Here is a 19322-nt window from a genome sequence, read left to right on the forward strand (position 1 = left end):
ATGATTGGGTTTAGTTATAATACTAATGTTACTATTTAATTTGGTTACTTTTTCAAAGTGTAATTGTATAGTATAATACAGTATAGTATTGAAAAGATTTTGTATATAGATATATACATGAAACTCTTTTTACACTATAACTAATCAATATCCCATGAATTGCCTTTTAATTCAAATACCATTACAAAATAAATCAAAGGCACTTCTTACGCTACACATTTATAATTCTAATTTATCATAAAACTCTTAAGATATTTAAGATCGAACTTAACAATGTTTCATTCAAATTATGAATCCAGCTATCTTTTACATATTAATATTTCCTTAGGACGATATGATCAATAAAGTATAATTAATGTTATAGTTGGTAAGAATGATTGTGTGTGCAATGCTGTTAAACACAAGTACGGCACATGCAACGAATGAATTACATCAAACAAAACGAACATTTTCTCCGCAATCAAAATTAACCCATCCAAAAAGTATTTACACAATTTTGACGGCTGAGTTGTTCAGACAAGGCATTCAAGCAAATGAAAACTTGGATGGATCTGTATTCGGGATTGTTCGAATATTCAAATCGGGATTGTACGTTCAATACCTATCGGCGGATATTATGGGTTCTTTCGGAATTAAATGCGAAATTGTGCCATCTGAGCGATGAGTTGCAATGAATGTTACCGCCATGAATGGATCCTTATTATGTGAATGTTAGATATAGATAAACTATTGAAATATTTTTACTGATCATAAATATGTTTGGATCGCGTCATTTTGTTTAAATGTAATATTGCACTTCGTCGATTAATTACAGTAATATTTAAATAGGATTTATTTCTTCATATTTATCTTTTTACAAATTAATTGATAAATACTCAAGAAATAAAAAAAGATGTGAAAGTGTTTCGTTAGAAATGCATTTGAGTGTAAACAATCAAATATATGTATATTAAACGGTAAAATTAAATAAATATAAGAGCAATAAACCTCGTTTTTCGTCCGGGTGAGTTATATCGTCCATCACAACATACTCTTCCGTGGAGCTTCAAATAAGAAATACATGAATGTTAAGCTTCGAAATCAATATTGCCGTGGGTTAAAATATGACTTTGTTTAAAATAAAGGTTTACGAAAATGTGTATTGAATTGAACATTTATAGTATTTATTTATCTCTGATAACACTTTATACATTATACCGGTAACATTGAATAAAAAATTCAGTGATAGTCGTACCTATGTTTATTAATAGATTTATACAATTTATTTTGAAATTTTCTAGTGCTTAACTTAAATTGCTAATTGTGGATGCTTTGCTGCTCATGACAATATGAAATGCATCAGAATTACTTATTTAATAAGCCTGTGTTCTTGTTAAAAAAGTCATTGTGCACTGTACGCTTTGCAACGTAAAATTGTGTCACCGATTTCAGACGTATTCAAGGATTTATTCTAATAACTTAAAGATAAACTGCAAAAAACTTTCATGCACTAAAGATGTTTGCAAATGTATTTCAATAACTTGAGATATTTGAAAAAAATAAAGTTCTTATTTGTGTGTTTACATTCTGTCCAGCTCGTGTGTAAACCCCTGAAAACCCCGTTGATTCTACACCCTGGAACAAAGTCTTTGGGATTTGAAATTACTTGAAGAAACCCCAAAAGACCAGTTTTACAATACGAACACTGTTGCTATTATTAGATATCACGTGACGAGTCGAATCTCAGAACGAGGCGGAACGTGACAACTTTCTTTGCCTATGTTATGCGAATGGTTGAGAATATCGATCATTATAGAGCAGTTGACTGTAATGTTTTACATTCGGGACGGTTATAACATTATTACAGAATGTGTTGAGTCAATACATTGATAAACACTTCTTAAATAAACATTATAACAACCATAATAATAATTCAACGACATACTATCTAGTACAAATAGTGAATATTTAAAAAAAACACATCTTTATACAAATACGAATAACCCGTTAACATCAGAGTAAAGGTGGTCTGAAGACCTAACATCGATAATTGCTCAAAACAAAGATATATAAAAGCCGCAAAAATAAAATAAATAGTATTATATGATTATAATTCTCAAAGGTATGGGTGTGTTGGTGTGCGCTATTTTTCATGAACTGTCGAACGTGTAAGCGGTGTTGAATCAACCATAAGACAAAGCACTATAAACGCGAAGTACATGACACTATTTAAATTATATGTTAATTTTCTTTTACATTAAATAAAATGTATTTTAGAGTGAATGACAATATTGAAGAATTATTATAACCAAGTGAAACAAACGGACGTGGTCATGGTGGTGGAAATTGAACTGTCTACACATGTATAATGAAATTTCTTTATAAGAGATTATGAGTGAAAATGTATAGCATTTTATATCAAAATGTTTAACCCCGTTGTGGTTAAACGAAAATGCTTATTTTAATTATGTTAGTTCCGTACGGTATCCGGACATTCGTTCACACGGACAATCATTCCTACGCTTATTTTGACAAGGCGTACATTCGCTCGAATATTATATTTAACAAACATGACAATATTATTTTGACAGCCCGGATATTCGCTCCTATGTTATTGCGTAACTTTCTGTTTTGTGGCAAAAAAAGCATTGTATTGTGCTTATATGCTATAAAGGTTGTTGTTGTAGTTTTTGTTATTTGACAGTCCTGACATTGGTTCCTAGAAGTAAATGCAAAACTAAACAAAAAAGCAATATTCCGAGCAAAGCTTATCTTCTTTGATAAGCCTATTCAATTAACCAATCTTGTTTACAGTAAGCCGATTCAGAATAAGCCAGCCGATATGATTTTAATTGATTAGTTGACTAATTAATTAACTGACTGACATTTTGTCGACAATGCATTTAACGCAACTTGTTAGCTCTAAGCCGATTAAAAACAGTTTGTCGATTATATAACTTTAAAAAAGGAAACTGTGAAAACAATATGTATGTTGAATAATGGCCCATTCCTTAAAATTCACTTCCAACATATAACTTCAAACGAACAATCGCGGTCTGTCTGTTGGCCATTCGTACTCAAAGAAACACATGTGTGTGATACTCGATTTTCTAAACAATTTCTTTATTGCGCAATAGTGCTCGTATTTGAACTCAATATTTTAAATCAATTATTTTAACGATGTTTAAAAAAATGATTGGCAACAGACTTATCATGTAATATAGAACTGATTTGTACAGAATTGGAACTCTGGTGATTGAATACATGTATATATATATGGGTTTACATGATTGGAAATGCAAAAGTCTCTGATATTTCTAATTTAGAAAGTTTACCTACAATTGTCTATTGTATATATATATATATATATATATATATATATATATATATATATATATATATATATATATATATATATATATATATATATATATATATATATATATATATATATAATTGAATGTTTGTATTGTTGTATTGTATGTAATTGAGACTATTATAAAAATAAATCTTCATGTTTTACTCTACACTACGATGGTTATTCACAAAAAGCCTCTTCGATGCCTTTCTTAGGCAAACCATCATAATTATAAGTTAAATAAAGAACAACATATCAACTTCTTATGCGGTTCTAATGGTTTTATTCCGTTCAGTTTTGTTTCACTTATTCTAGTAAATGTAAATAAGGAACGAATGTAATTGCTTACAATAATGAATGAACCATTGTCAGGGCTGTCAGTTTAATGCATGAACTAATGTCCAGGCTGTCAAAATAACGTTGGAACGAATGTCCGGATTGGGAAAAAATGTGGAAACGATTGTCCGGGATGAAAAAAAACTTAGGAACGAATGTCCTTATTGTCAAAATTAGCGTAGGAACGATTGACCGTGGGAACGAATGTCCGGGAATCGTTTCGTACACTACCGTACACTCTTCATAGGACTACGTAATGACGGAGTTTAATTTTACCAGTTACCGTTGAATACGTTAAATGTTTAGCAATTAATTTGTTAAAATATTAAAAATGTATGGGTATTAAGCACTTCATTATAATGATTAAACTGCTAATATCTATACAGTATTTAGTTTCTGACAATCTGTTTGGAAAAAATAACTTTCAATTTTTACAAAATCTTACATATCTAATTAAAGCAATAGTTAAGTTTTGGCTTTAAACAACTCTAAGAAATGACTATGCAATACCACTACCACGAGAAGACACGGGGGTATCATAAATTATGTGGAAATGACCAGACATCCGCAACGTGTGGTTTATGACACCTTGCTGTTATTTAATATATGTCGGCACAGTATCTGATCATAACGAGATAATGGGTTTGTGCTGAACAAAGGGACGATTAAACAACAGATATACCAATAAACACGATTATTGATAGATCTTTGCTTAAACACCGCGATAAAAAGGCTCAAACTAACAGTGTCAAAATTTGTGCAAACATGTGAATAAAAACAAGTACTTTAATCAAAAAAATGTATTGACACATAAAATGGGAAGTATATATTTACAGACGATGTCATCTTGCGTTGACCATATCGTAACGTCAAAAGCGTGATGCGTTGAAATTAGATGCGGCATTGCGTGGTATTATAAACGGCATCACGTTTCGCCTCGTTCTGGATTTCTGCGAGTCACGTGACTTCGCGCTCTTATCGATTTTGGCTTATTGTGAAAAGGGTCTATTATTCATGTGCTAATTTGTCGTTGGAACATTCTTTAAAAACGAAGTTAAACAATTTGTTTATTTTACAATATAAAAATGATACTTGTATTTACACACCTGTCCATTCCTGAGTTGACATACGTTCGATCGGCTCCTATCATAATGCATGCATATATTATTGATGCGAAATCACGCTTTATAAATGTATACATGTATACAATACTAGTTAAGACAAATTCATTTCAAGTTAAGTTGCTATAGCATTTATAAATACTGTTTCAATACATTTATTAAAAATATTTCATATTTTACTGAAAGAGCGGAAGTTGAGCTGCAATTCGGAGCTTATGCTGTTTCTTTTTAATTATATGACTTCATACATTTTGAAGTTGCAAATATTTCAAAACAAACAAACACAAAAACATAAAGAGAATTTACCAGCATTCGCCCTGTTAAGTGATGATCTGAAATGTTAAATATTGCTCAATTACCTGTGTTCAATTACATCAATTTCAGTTGATAACACAAGGCACAATGTATTAACGCATTTGTTAAGATTCATTTCATTGTATATCCTTAAACCGTTGCGCAGGATAATAGAATGGTATATGAATTTGTGTTTCTTTAAGTGAGCGATCAGAAAATTGTAAACGTTTAACTTTTCATTAAACACTCGCCACAGTTCTTTATAATATTCGATCTTCTTGATTTTTTATAATTTAAAAATTTACTTTCAAACTGAGCAATTTGAACATATTTCATATATTAATGCAATTCTGTTATTGTTAACCAAACGTACACATAGGTATTCGGGTTTGTCGTCACACTCATATCTTTCGATTTTCTGAAAACTGAAAAAAGAACAATATATTATTCATTTTTTAAAATAAATAATAATCTGTTGTATATTGCCAGGTTAATAATCTGAACATATTATATGTGTGCTTATTGTTTAAGCTTTATTTTTTATTTTAGAGGAATCGTGCGATTCCCTTATTTCGAGAATTGACTAATTTCGATCACTTTGTTTACATTAAGAACGCGGCTCTCGTGACGACGTCACACGCATGCGCTTCGAGTATTTTGTTTTACTTACATTATTACGCTAGAAAATAATTACAGACATGACTTAAATAAGGAAAAAATCAGTTAAATTGCATTTAAAAATCTGAGTTCAATTGAAATAATCCTAATTTATGCCTATTCCGTGCATTGCTTTGGTACTTTTCATTCAACTTACACATGAATTGCAGACCACTGCACTAGTGTAAACACAACACTTTCATGTATTTGATTTATTTTTAAGAAAATTCTTTTACTTTTCACGATACCCAGAATATGTTGCATGGAACAATCTGTTCGCGCACATCGCAAAAATAGGTGATATTACGATATACACACGTTTAGTGGGTAAACCCTGTCCCGATTGGATGATAAGTTTATCAAATCTTCAAATAGTTACACATATGCCGAAATTTTTTTTTGAAAAAAATGCGAACGTTGTTTGTTTTGCAATTCTTGAGCACTTTTTCGTGTCAATGTTGCACATAAGAAGATCGACCGATAAAACAGAAACTTGTTAACTTGTAAATAGAAGTTATGAAAAAGTTAAATTAACCTTTCAATTTCTATAAATTTGTTTAGTGAATCGAATTTTCGAAGTTTTGTTGACCTCATGCCTATTGCAATCGAGTAATTTCGCTTTCGGATGTGACCTCTCGACTCAAGGTAAACAACGCGCGTAGTGTATGTAATATTCGGGTGTGTAGGAAACTATCGGCTTTGCATGGTTAAACACGCTGTAAAAAACAATTTTGACATGGATTTAATGGGAATGAAATAAATCTTTAAAGGTACATCGTTTATTGCGGCATAGTTTGAATTCATTTAGAAATTATTTTACTTGTTTCCTTAACCGACTCAATGTAATTGGAGGATATGAAACTATTTTCCAGCATTAAGAGTAACATTTGTGCATTTATTTATCTGAAACTCAGTCAGGATTGTCAAATCATTTTTATAATCCTTACTGTTGCTCAACGTCAGATTTCTTCTGTGCATGAAGCAAACAACGGAAACAGCTATAATTGCCATAACGACCATGATCCCAGAACCAATTGATTCACCGAGTATCAGAGTCAGATTTGCTAAAAAAAACAAATGGCACTTATTTAAGGCATGATATTTCCATTTGTATAATTTCTTATGTTAAATGAATTTGCAAATACTTTTGAACATTAAAACAATATAAACAAAACATTTTTGTTCGACACAAGAAAACGTGATGCCTTTTATATTGTACTGAATTAATACGGAACAAACTCGAATAGAGAACTATTCATACATTTCTTCGTACACTCAGGTGGTGAACTGCTCCATTTTCCTGACAGTTCGCATGTTATAATATCTGCCCCAATCAATGCAAATCCTTCATTGCAAGAAAACGTTAAAGATGCATTGACCGTTGTCATGACTGGATAAGTTTGTATGCGCCCTTCGTGTATTTCAACGTTGTCACAATCTGAAGCAAATATCATTAATTTTATATTTACATAATAAAATAAAGAGGAATTGTCGCTAGTAAAATTAAACCAATGGACGAAAATTTATAAATAAATATTACAAGTGATCACAACATGAAAACATGAAGTAATAACTGTATTATATGCGAAGTGTCAATAAAGATAACGATACCAGTGCAAATCACAGACACATCATGCTCGTGAGAACAGTTATGGTAAGTGTTGTATTCACAGTCGTTGATATGAGAGGCATCGTCTCCACAGTTGAGTTCGTCGATGAAAATGGGACCAGATCCAATTCCATAACTTCCTTTGACAGCAACGGACTTGGCATGCCTGAAGAAGGCGATCCGTTTTTAAATATCATTTAGCATAACGTGTTTTTTTTCTGCGTGATCCTGCTTCGTTCGTATGCATTGACCTAAGAAAGCACTGAGCGTTAGTCCGGTATTAGATCGCGTGACGTGTCGTATACAGTTTATGGGTATTCCTACGATAAGGATCATTACCATATTTGATTTTAACGGAAGTTTGCAGAACGGAAATACTATGTACTGGAAGTGATAAACAATCCATTAATTTACAAATACCACACTTCTTGATACAACGTATTTTATACCGAGAATGATATTTTCTACCGAGGCAAACTTAAATTATAAAATGACGAGATTCATCTGTTCTAAATGTCAGTCTTAATGACAGATTCACAGGTGAACATTTGTAAGTAAGTACACGTTCTTTTACTGAATGATAATGAAGTTGCTAACAATAAAGGTTTGAAGGAAGCAAAATCCATATTAAAAATTATTCCGCATGAAGCATGTGCTCGATCGAAAATTGTAAACCTCGTTGGTTTTAATACGTTATAAACAACAAAGACAAAATTTCTCGCATCACATAAAGGTTAAATATTATGCAGATATGAATATTATATATTTTAAGCGACCAAAGCTAAACATGGGTGACGAATGTCGACAAAAATGTAAGCAATGACGAAACACATTTTCACTTAAATTTGGGCTTGCATCGGTACACAGTATTGTAAGTTTCTTGTAATATTGGTCGTATACAATTGATGAATAGAGTCTCCGAACCCATTATGATCAGCGTTGTGTAACGTTGTTTTGGAAAGCAGTGTTAATGATTGAATACACGTTTTAAAACAAATAGATCAACATTTTAAAAATGAAACGTTCTTACTAGTCAAGCCTGTTTGCAAACACAATCATGTTTCTGGTCTTCACCGTTTGCACCATATGCAGTCGGTATCTTTCAAAATGAATGATGAATTAAAAAGACCTGTTGAAGTGTTATTATTTTGTAAAAACGATGGATATCGTTAATATCTTCGAATCCTTAAGGTATATTTATAAAATGTCACGTTCGTTGAAATTTATTTTCTATTGATCTGGTTAAGTACCGTACAGTGCAACAAAGGCGTTGTAGTCAACGATCGTGGACTGATTACTGAATATCTAAACTATTTTTTGTGATAATTGTATGCTCAATTTCGCGATAAACGATCAATAAGATAAGTATTTTATCGTTTCATTTTTTTTATAAAGATAACTCATAACGTATCTTATAAAACCTTGAAACTATAGTTAAACATTGAACTATGTACTGCTAGAAAACAAAGAGTTAATCAGCCGTCATGAATGTTGACATCGTAGAGTCCATTCAAGCGGGTAGATTATGTTCTATTTCCTTTGTGTCAGATACTTTTTATATCTCAGCACCAACCATGTATTCTTCAGCTTTAAGTGTAGATTTAATTTTGTCTTTTTAATGGAAATTTTTGAGTTTTTATAACACACATTTGTTGAAAACAACAACAACAAAATCAACGTGTGTGTTCACTGAATATAAATGTTTCGTATTATCAAAGGAAATGATTGAATATACGTACAAGTATCCCAGCATTCTGCAAATCACCTCCGCTTCTTTTATCCCAAAGTCATCACTACATACGGTGCCCCAGGTGTCAAACCCTTTTATCTCGACCCGACCCTCGGCTGGGTTGCTTCCATTCACAAGACGAACACCTTGCACCTCCAGGGGTTTACCTTTGCAGCAGACGTATTTGTGAAAAGGAATTCGTACATACGGACTCGGACTGTTATATTTCGTATAAGTCAAACATATTAAAAACATACAGACACATATGACCATAATTATATAAATAATGCAACTTGTATTTAAATATAATATCGGACATTTTTATAAGTTTTAAAAGATAATGTAAGATTTTTTACTCAACATTGTACTTTCAAAGAATCAATTTATTTTGTAAAAAAAATCAACGTATTAAGACAGTTCCTGTTTAAGTGTTATTTTAAAATAACTGTTTGCAGATATGTTAAACGTAAATATTTCTGTTTAAAATAGCGGTATATTCGTACATATATTTAGTAGATTATGTGTTTTATTTCTTCACGTGTATTATTTCTTACTGTACTCGATGCAGTTTCCGATGGTTTTCCACGTGCCGTTTTCGCAGATCGCGCGCAGCTGACCAAAGTAGGACTTGTAGAAAGAGCAATCGCCGTACATTACTATGTTCGAGTCATTGAATAGAAACAACTTGTCATCCAAGTTGGTGACAAGTTTGCCACATTCTGAATTGTTATAAAAAAACGTCAGTATCAGTGTGCGTTTGAAGCTGCTACATATAGAGGACAAACATTAATACAGCAACACGCTTTTTGCACAATAAAAAATACATATCATATGCATTGAATCAACCATCACCAAATAGTAACATTTAGAAATAACTAAACAATTATTGGTGAATATGCTTTGTATTGGTTGAGTTCTGTTTAAATTTAAAGATATTGCTACAATAGGACTGTACTATATACATGCTGTAAAAGAAGAGCACGTAACGCTTGTCATCTATGTGGAAGGCAGGTGGTCTCAATTGCAAATTCAAAGTATACATGTATCGGTACTTGTGCCATCTTGTTTTCGGACTTTGTACTGTAGTGTGTCGTATGATAGCATTTTATCACTTGCCATAAAATATCGACCGTTGCTTGTGTTTAGAGTTTTCTACCTAGGCGTTTGGATTGTTTATGTTGTTTATATTATAAACATGAAGCATTTACTTACCGTTGCAAACCAATGAAACATCATTGGAGTGATTGCAAACACCTGTTGTCCTGTACAGGCAATCCTTAATGCTTGTACGATCAGATGTACAGTCCAGCTGATCGATATAAATAGGTCCTGTACCGGGTCCGAAAAACGAGCCATTGTAGACAGCAGCAGCACGATACCTGATCGGTTAATATATTCTCCATGAAATATTATATTTACTAAACAAGTAATCGAGTTTAGATATATAATATTTTTTGTTTAAGTAATGTTACTTACAAATAGGCAAATGCCAAACCGTACAGTAATATTTTGTATTTTTAAAACTATTAATACATAGGAGGTAACTGCATGTTATTCAATTAAAAACAAAACGTTATGTAATTCATTTTCCTCGGAGAACAGTAATTTATTTGCGATATTGTTTTAAAGAAGACTCAACTCTGTATCTTTAACACTTTAGTAGCCAAACGTTATTAAACAAGACAAAAGGTTAGTGACCAGCAATCTTAATGTTAGATTAAACTTTCGAAAATGTATAAGTGCTTCGTAACTACGATAAACCCGTATAAATATGCAAGATTCACATGCACGAATACATATATTAACATATTCGAACCTTAGATTTATAGATTTGCATGCAATATCACCGTCCAAATAGCTAAACTCATTGGCGCATATCGTGCCGAATGCATTGTTCACAGTTATTTCCAATCTTCCGGCATTTGTATTAGGACCATCAGCGAGCCGAACATGTGTTACGTTCAAAGATGGAACTAAAAAAAAAAATTAATTTGTATGTTCGTTACTTAACTGTGTATATATATATATATATATATATATATATATATATATATATATATATATATATATATATATATATATATATATATATATATATATATATATATATATATATATATATATATATATATATAATATCTAGTATTAATCCAACGTTGAGTTTATATGATATAAATCTATTTTGTAATCGATTACTGCCATTATTCAAGATCATATGTACAAATCAATCAAATTTAGAAAATGTAATATACCGCTTACTTAAGACACACTCTACATTATTGGCAGACCATTTGCCACTTTGGCATCTAAATGCTGTAATATTTGAAAAGTATCCTTCGCTGCATATCAAGTTAGCTGTTGTCCCATCCTCAGAGTAAACAAGATTACCTCTCGACACATTTAGTTTTGGGCATTCTGAAATAATTTTATGGAACATAACAATAACTGTTTATGTTAAAAAATAGATGAAGTGCATATTTGCAAATATGTCAATATATATTGAGAACTGTCGTCTACATTAAGAAACCTTCAGTTTGCAAAGAGAAAAAATTCACCCAATTGAACTTTTCCTTTTTGGGAACAATTATTCGTATTTGCCAAGTTCAACGTAATACATAGTATGCTGATTTCAAACTTTATTCTCTGAGTGTTATTATTCATTGATGTTGTGCAAGGATATCCACCAGTGTTTAATGGATAATTATGAATACCATATACAGGCATATTGATAAAGTAGCGGAAAAGGTCCAGGAACACCGACATAGCAGCCGTATAATTCTCGAGTAAACTCAGGCAGAATGTAGCTGATTTCCTTAGAATTATGCGTACGTGGTACAAACTAAAACCTTTTTATAATCCAACTACTCATGTGACTATTTTCATTCTAATTAAGAATTAACGATTTCCAATAAAATAGAATACTTTTCAACTGCGAAATGTCATGTATTGAAGAGTGCATCAAAACTGTTATTTGTGTTCTCTAAATATATTTTACCTGAGCAAAGAAGTATCACGGACCCGTCACAGTAGCCGTCCCTCAGATGGCGCATATACCGACGGTTTTCATACCTGCATTCACCGATGAATGCATCTTTTGAAGCACAATGCAAATAACGTCCAAATATCAAACCACTTCTATGTTCATGTTTAGCACAGCAACGGTTGTCTATATAACTGGAACAATTATATAATGAAGTGAACATGCATTCCAAAAAATATTTTTTCAACAGAAAGCTATCAATATGTCTATTTAATGGAAATGTCTTTTTAACCTGAACCATATTGAAATATATTTTTCAACTTACGTCATGTTCATCGTGCTGCACATTTCTATGGGTTGATTTAAATGCCCACACAATGAACGCCAAACACCGTCATGTAACAATTCCAAAACTCCGTTAAATTGGCTTGAACCGTTTACCAACCTGATGCCGGAAATATTTACAGTCTCGTAGAAGACTAAAGCAATATAACAATATTTTTATTGCAATTTCTTAAAATTAAAATTTATATATATATAGGCATTAATTAAAATAATAATAAAAAATTAAAAACCTAATTAAACGGCTGTATAGTAATGTTGCACTGTTAACAAGTTTTGGCATAACTCTTGTAAATATTATACCTGACCCTACTATTTGCCATCTGTGCTCATATACATCGTGTTCTGACGGTCACCCTGGGGTGACATGAAGCCAATTCTAGTCAACCGTGGTACACTAGCGTCGGATTGAAGTCACCCAAGGGTGACATAAATTTGCTTCTAGTCAATCCCGGGTGACTTCAAAGCATTTCAGGTCGACAATGAACTATGAGCGTTGACTAATAGCCGATTCATGTCACCCTGGGGTGACTTCAAGCCGATTCCTGTCATCCGGGGTGACTAGAAACCGACATGACGGCTTCGAGTCATCCACCGGGAGACTTCAAGCCGATTCAGGTCGACAATGACCCAATAAGCGTAGACTAGAAGCCGATTCATGTCACCCGGGGTCGACTAGCGTCGGCTTTTAGTCACCTCAGGGTGACATGAATCGGCTTCTAGTCACCCCCGGGTGACTTGTGGGCCATTTCAGGTCGACCCAATGAGCCCTAAGTTACTATATTTATTACGATTAAACAGGGGGAAGCATTTTACTGTTGCCATCTAAAAGGCGATAAACGTGTTGTATTTGGAGCACAAAAGATACTGGCTGTTAACGCGGTCTTAAATCTAAAATATCCTAAAAACACAATTTTTAATCGGTATAATTAAAAGATAGAAACAAAATATCATGTTGTGCAAAAACGGACGTTCATGAATACTTCGTATGACAAACACAATTAAGTAAATGTCTTGTGCGTGTCAAAAGTAGACCGGGTTTTACTAATATCGCTCGGAACGGGTGTTTATAAAAACAACTAATGAACGTAGTCCGCTTTCTTAGCCATTGAATATTAAAACAGATGCCACAATTTAAAATGAGAAATTCTTAAGGGTAGATTTTATTATATAATGAAAATATGCCTTTATTTGATCAAGATTATTTCAAGGTATACAGTTATTAAAACTATCAAACTGCACAATCACCAAGTACGACGTCATTGCAATAGACATATTAATCGTAATTAAATGCGCTTATGCAAAATGAATACATTATTTCTTGTTAGAAATGCCCATTGTTTATAAAGAAGATCTTCGATACGGTATAATAAGTATGCCACCGGTTATCTCCGACGCCTCATCTAATTGAAAGTGCATTCATAAACGAGCTCAAGATAACTTCTGCAATGATGCTTATGAACGGACGTCTTTTGAAATGATTTTGTGTGTGTAGAATATGAGAAGGTTTCATATGATGTTTGACTATTCAAAGACAAATCACTTCCCCACACAATGTACACAAAGATACAATCACATCATATTTCGAAACGTGAAGACTAGTATAATTTTTACATGGTGGTATTTTGAGCAGGTAACTTATGATTTTGCCTTTATGTAGATCAATCATACACAAAATTATATCAGTAATAAAATAAAACATTATCTTTTAGACTATCAATTTGACGTTTTGGTAAATTGACAAAATTGAAAAAAGTTGTTTCAGATTCGCAAATTTTCGTTTTAGTTATGATATTTTTGAGGCAAACAGTAATACTGAACTTTTACCATGTTCTAAAATATCAATTATATGCATCTTTTGACGATTTAAAAACCTGAACATTATGAAGAGTTGCAACGCGAAACGATTGAATAATTTGGAGAAGTTCTGTTGTGGCGTTTATTTTGTGAAACTATGAGGATTGCTTATATAAAGCATTAAAATACATTCCTGATTGTATGAGCACGGATGGTCGAGTGGTCTAAGTGGTAGACTTTAACTCCAGAACTCCAGGGGTCAGTGGTTCGAGCCCAGTTGCGGGTTAGTTTTTTTTCTTTTTTTAAATGTTATTCTTGTTTTTTTTTTACAAAAGTTCTTTTAGATCCAATGTTTACATTTATCAATGTAAAGCATTTAATGACAAGCTTCAATACATGACAAAATCTGTGAAAAGGCCCCTTTAACAAAACCACCAGTTTGTTATCGACCAAATAAGATTTTTTTTAATTTTCCTTAATGTGGTTGAGACAATGCTAATGACGTGGCTCTTACAACAGAATGGGGCACCAATGCACGATTAATAACATGATAGTATTCTAATTATTATCATCACATGGCTTTTATGCCGTGACTCATTTATGCTTAGTTATTTGTATACAATCTGTAACCAAAAACAATTTAAAGAACATAAAACTGTTAATTGATAAAGCGCATATATCAACGGTATATTGTATACTACACATACTCAGTTAAAACAAGTAAGAAACATTAAAAAACATACTTATGTTAAATACCTTACATGGATCATTTATAATGAGTCCATTTACTTAATAACTAAAATTCGCAAACTATTTGTTATACACGATTCCGTTTTACAGAAAGATGTGTTTTAGTTGTTTTAACGTTTATATGCCTTTTAGGTTACTAGTCAACGTGTCTGCTTTAATCACGATTATGATATAAAACAGTCAACATCGCCTTAGCAAAACAAGTTTTCAGTTAAAGCGAGATTAAACGATTTTGTAAAATATTTATTAATTTATATAAAATGTGTAAAAAATTTATTAAACATATATTTCAATATAAAGTAAAATACAAGTTAAGACGAACATGTGTCGAAAAATGCAAAATAAGCCAGATATTTCATTCTGAAATCGGAAATGTCTGTACGGTCGAATTCGCCAGCATGTAAATCATGCATGCACGATGTGAATCTAACTTTAGTTAAACGGTTCATTTGTAATTCCTGCAACGATATCTATTCATACGACACACGAACACTAACTAAAATGACGAATGCTTCGGTTATTGTAGGAAAATATGTATGAAATATCTTCGTCACAATCGGCTCGGGGCGCAAATTTGTCTGTGCTGCATTTTATGAAATTCGTCTTCAATGTATATTTTCTTGCCTATCTGTGTTTTTGTAACATATTTTATCAATATATTACAATTAAACACATATAAAACTATCGTATAATCTCGCTTTAAGAGTGCGAAATGCATTCTATCACTAATGACCGACATTCCTGTACATGTATTATATGGCACTACATTACCCAACTTGAAAAAAACACAACTGTCGTGTGTACTAAACATTATGCTTATTTATTTTTGGTCTATCAATAGGAGCATGTTAACCATTTGATACATTTGACATACATGCAAAGAAGCTAATTTACGTTTATAATAATTTCTACTTATTATGTGGTGGCAGACGATTGGTCATTTTAACTCTCAATGCACAGGGACTTTTAAGTTGACATTAAGTGGATAACGCACGCGCTCTGTTTGGTTATGACAAAGATACGCCGATGTTAACATGTTTGTGTAACACATGTTACCTAGAAGTGCGGTGAATACGTTTGCAAGGCATTTGCTTCCACAAGTTGTCGTTTCATTACATGATTATTAAACGAGTTAATGCATTTGTTATAAAGCGTATTAAAAGCTGCACAAAGTACGGATTCCATCGAGCGGGTTGAAATGTAAATAAACATCCCGAAGGAAAAAGTACAGTTGGTAACGCTGAAGTCAACGATTGCTCGTGGCTTCAACCGGGGAATAAATCTTACCTAGGGTTATATTTTTTTAAACACGCATTCATAAAATCATTTACTGCTCAAAACGGATGTGCCGATTTCATTAACTTTATATATAAACACTTTATTCGCTAGTTCATGCATGTATTCAATGCGTTTATCTTTTTTTTTATTTATGACAAGTCTATTATGAGTATAACATTGAAAGTAGGCTCAGCATAAACTTACATGTACCTCCGCATACTACACCGGCATCATTGGAATGGCTGCATGTAGTCTCTGTAGTAAATGCACACTCACTTATGTCCTTTTCTGAACCACTGCAGCGCAACGATTCCATGTGTATCGGACCGGAACCAGGGCCGAATCCGACATTACTATGGGTGTTATAATCATATAAATCATAACCTGCATACCTGTGAAACAAATTGTAAAAAACTAAATTCAAAACACGTCAACCTGATGCAAAATAACAATATTACAACAGGAAGTAATTTTGCAAACGCACACATTTGTGTTAAAACATGATAACGACGCGATGTCTGACCTGACCTGTAATTCATCATTCTACATAAAACTTGTCTCTCAGCACGTCCCAAACCAGTATCACAAATAGTTCCCCACACGTTGTTAATCTTAAGTTCCACCGTTCCTCCGAGTAAAGTACTATTTATGCCAACGAGTCGTACGCCCTGAATTTGTATTGGTCTACCTGAAATAAAAAGTATCTTATTACTCCATTTACAGGCAGATTAGCATTATTTATTTTAACTTAACGTGGTCATAACAATAAACCGTTTAAATTCGTGAAATAAAACATTTTACCCGACCTCCCCAAATCGTTATTTTAAAATTCCACTTGGTGTTCACTATCATAAAATAAAAACAATTCAATTTGTACAAACATGATGAAGTGCTTGTCCATGACCCTGTTCTATTGCAGATGTACTGGACAGTACGTGGAATGTCAGTATGGCATCGAACGGTTGCAGTATTTGTCGTGTAGTCGTATGACTGTACGTAACCATTTGAAACATTCAGACGACCACATTCTTTTGAAACATAAAAAGTTAATTCATTTGATTGTATAATTTTACTTAGGACCCGTTGTTTTAATATATCAGTATTTAAATGTTATGAAAGCGTTCATTTCTTTTGATGTGTAGTTGATGTGTAGTTAACAAAAACAACCTCGTTTTATTAAAAACGTATCAAAGTAGACTTAAAGCGTATTCACTTGTAATATAACGAGATATGTAATAATACAATGATTTTTATATTATTTCTATGAAGATCTTTTACGTACCAACACAGAGGATCCGCGTTGATTTAGAATGACATTTATTGAAAAAACTCGGCACACTATACGAACAGTTATGGAGATGGTTTTCGTTTCCATTACATGCAAGGTTCTTTATCATTGCATATCGTTCTTCCGCTACTGCGTAGGCATCGACGTAATACGATGAAGCACTAGAACAAAATCACATTAGTTTAAGATGGCTATTTTTGTAAATATTTATCAATTTTAAGCTGTGTTTGGCGTAATATTATATTATTTAACTGAGTTTAACAGAAGACACTGTTCAATTGCTTGAGTTTCAATAAGTACAGTCATTTTACCCTATCCGATAAACTTTAAGCGCAACATTCTATATGTGCAATTTCAGTGTGCAATCGCGATCTTTATACTTACGTGTCATTTTAATTTAAGAAAAGATTTTGAACACACTGCCGACTTATTTAACCATCATAATTTTCTAAGAGCAAATATGCACGCATTTCATCACCTGAATCCTAACATTTTGCAAACGACTTTGGCATCTTCATAGTCAAATCCATCGAAACACACTGTACCAGTTGCATTATCCACGTTTATTGCAATGCGACCTTCGTATGGACTTGGCCCGTTTTCTAATTGTATTGTTTTAATGTTGTATTTACTATTATCTGAAAAGGTACAACAATAATGGAATTTTTATATCATGTATATTAGCGTTTTTGGCCATAACTTTATTTTTGTCAATATATTCATTTCAATTTACAGTTTACTAATATTAAACTAGTAATAATTGACCACAATATTTAGAGCGAGTTTTCAACTAGTTAACAACCACTAACCGTTAGCTAATGCATTAAATGATCATCGCTACCTATACTGTTATTGATGGAAGTACATTTATGGGGGGGGGGGGCTATCGATAGTTTACAATTATTCATGCCGTTATTCATCCTTTGTTTAGTCTACAGAAAAGTATTTTGTACGTTGTAAGTAGTTTGCGAGTATTTTTAATGTTACCTTGACATGCTATCCATGCCTGATAGTGACAGACGTGACCTTTTAAATGCTTACAGAAGCTTATGCTGGTTTCATTACCGATGCAACTGGTTATGGTGACACCTGGTTTCACTAATAATTTCTCTAGGTAACTGGATGCTTTATACCTTTAAAGTGCAAAACACACAATCAATAAAGGAGGAGTTTTTTATATGTTATTGGCTCATTTCTAAATTAAATTACTGACAGTACTGGTGTGACGATGCTTTTGAAGAGGATATATAAAAGCATCAATTTAAGTTTATCTACATCACCATAATCGTATATGTGGGTACGAAAATTTGGGTACGAAAACAAATTTGGGGTACGAAAATTTTGGGTACGAAAAAAATATGCCAAAACAAAATTTTGGTATAAAAAAATTGGGTTTTCAAAAAAAGTTTGGGTGCGAAAACAATTAGGGTTAACAAAAATTTGGGTACGAAAAAACATTGGTTCGAACAAAAAATGGGTACGAAAACAAAATTGGGTACGACAACAAAATTGGTACGAACAAAAAATTGGGTACGAAAAAAAATGGGTATGAAAAAGAATTTGGGGGTACGGGGAAGTAGTACCCGTGGGGAACTTGACCCATTCAGCGAAATTGGGAGGCGGGTTATATTCTCGATCAAATCTAAAAATAACTACATTTGGGGTTTTCCCAGCGTCACAACCACCTGGCAGTTTCGTGACTGGTCGTGTCCCGAACGTCTGATAAATTTGAAAGAGGACGGGAACCAAGCTGCCTTTGCCTTTGTAAACGGTAATCAGCGAGGTATGCTGATTGAGAAAATTA

General features: G+C 32.7%; 1 protein-coding gene across 1 annotated transcript in view; it reads right to left on the bottom strand.

Annotated features, from left to right (window-relative positions):
* Window positions 1-19322, bottom strand: part of LOC127844649 (scavenger receptor cysteine-rich type 1 protein M130-like) — a 35056-nt gene that overhangs the window by 79 nt on the left and 15655 nt on the right. The window contains exons 7-26 of the mRNA XM_052375048.1: window positions 18506-18651; window positions 17997-18156; window positions 17513-17679; window positions 17112-17258; window positions 16759-16918; window positions 16435-16622; window positions 12389-12542; window positions 12079-12257; window positions 11343-11498; window positions 10900-11056; window positions 10296-10462; window positions 9638-9802; window positions 9094-9250; window positions 7357-7520; window positions 7007-7183; window positions 6693-6809; window positions 5462-5513; window positions 5101-5126; window positions 4780-4816; window positions 988-1043 (exon numbers count right to left, since the gene is read on the bottom strand). Of these exons, the coding sequence (XP_052231008.1) occupies window positions 988-1043; window positions 4780-4816; window positions 5101-5126; window positions 5462-5513; window positions 6693-6809; window positions 7007-7183; window positions 7357-7520; window positions 9094-9250; window positions 9638-9802; window positions 10296-10462; window positions 10900-11056; window positions 11343-11498; window positions 12079-12257; window positions 12389-12542; window positions 16435-16622; window positions 16759-16918; window positions 17112-17258; window positions 17513-17679; window positions 17997-18156; window positions 18506-18651 (2732 nt within the window). The remainder of the gene's footprint in view (window positions 1-987; window positions 1044-4779; window positions 4817-5100; window positions 5127-5461; window positions 5514-6692; window positions 6810-7006; window positions 7184-7356; window positions 7521-9093; window positions 9251-9637; window positions 9803-10295; window positions 10463-10899; window positions 11057-11342; window positions 11499-12078; window positions 12258-12388; window positions 12543-16434; window positions 16623-16758; window positions 16919-17111; window positions 17259-17512; window positions 17680-17996; window positions 18157-18505; window positions 18652-19322) is intronic.

The sequence above is a fragment of the Dreissena polymorpha genome, chromosome 9, assembly GCF_020536995.1.
Source record: "Dreissena polymorpha isolate Duluth1 chromosome 9, UMN_Dpol_1.0, whole genome shotgun sequence".
NCBI lineage: Eukaryota > Metazoa > Mollusca > Bivalvia > Myida > Dreissenidae > Dreissena > Dreissena polymorpha.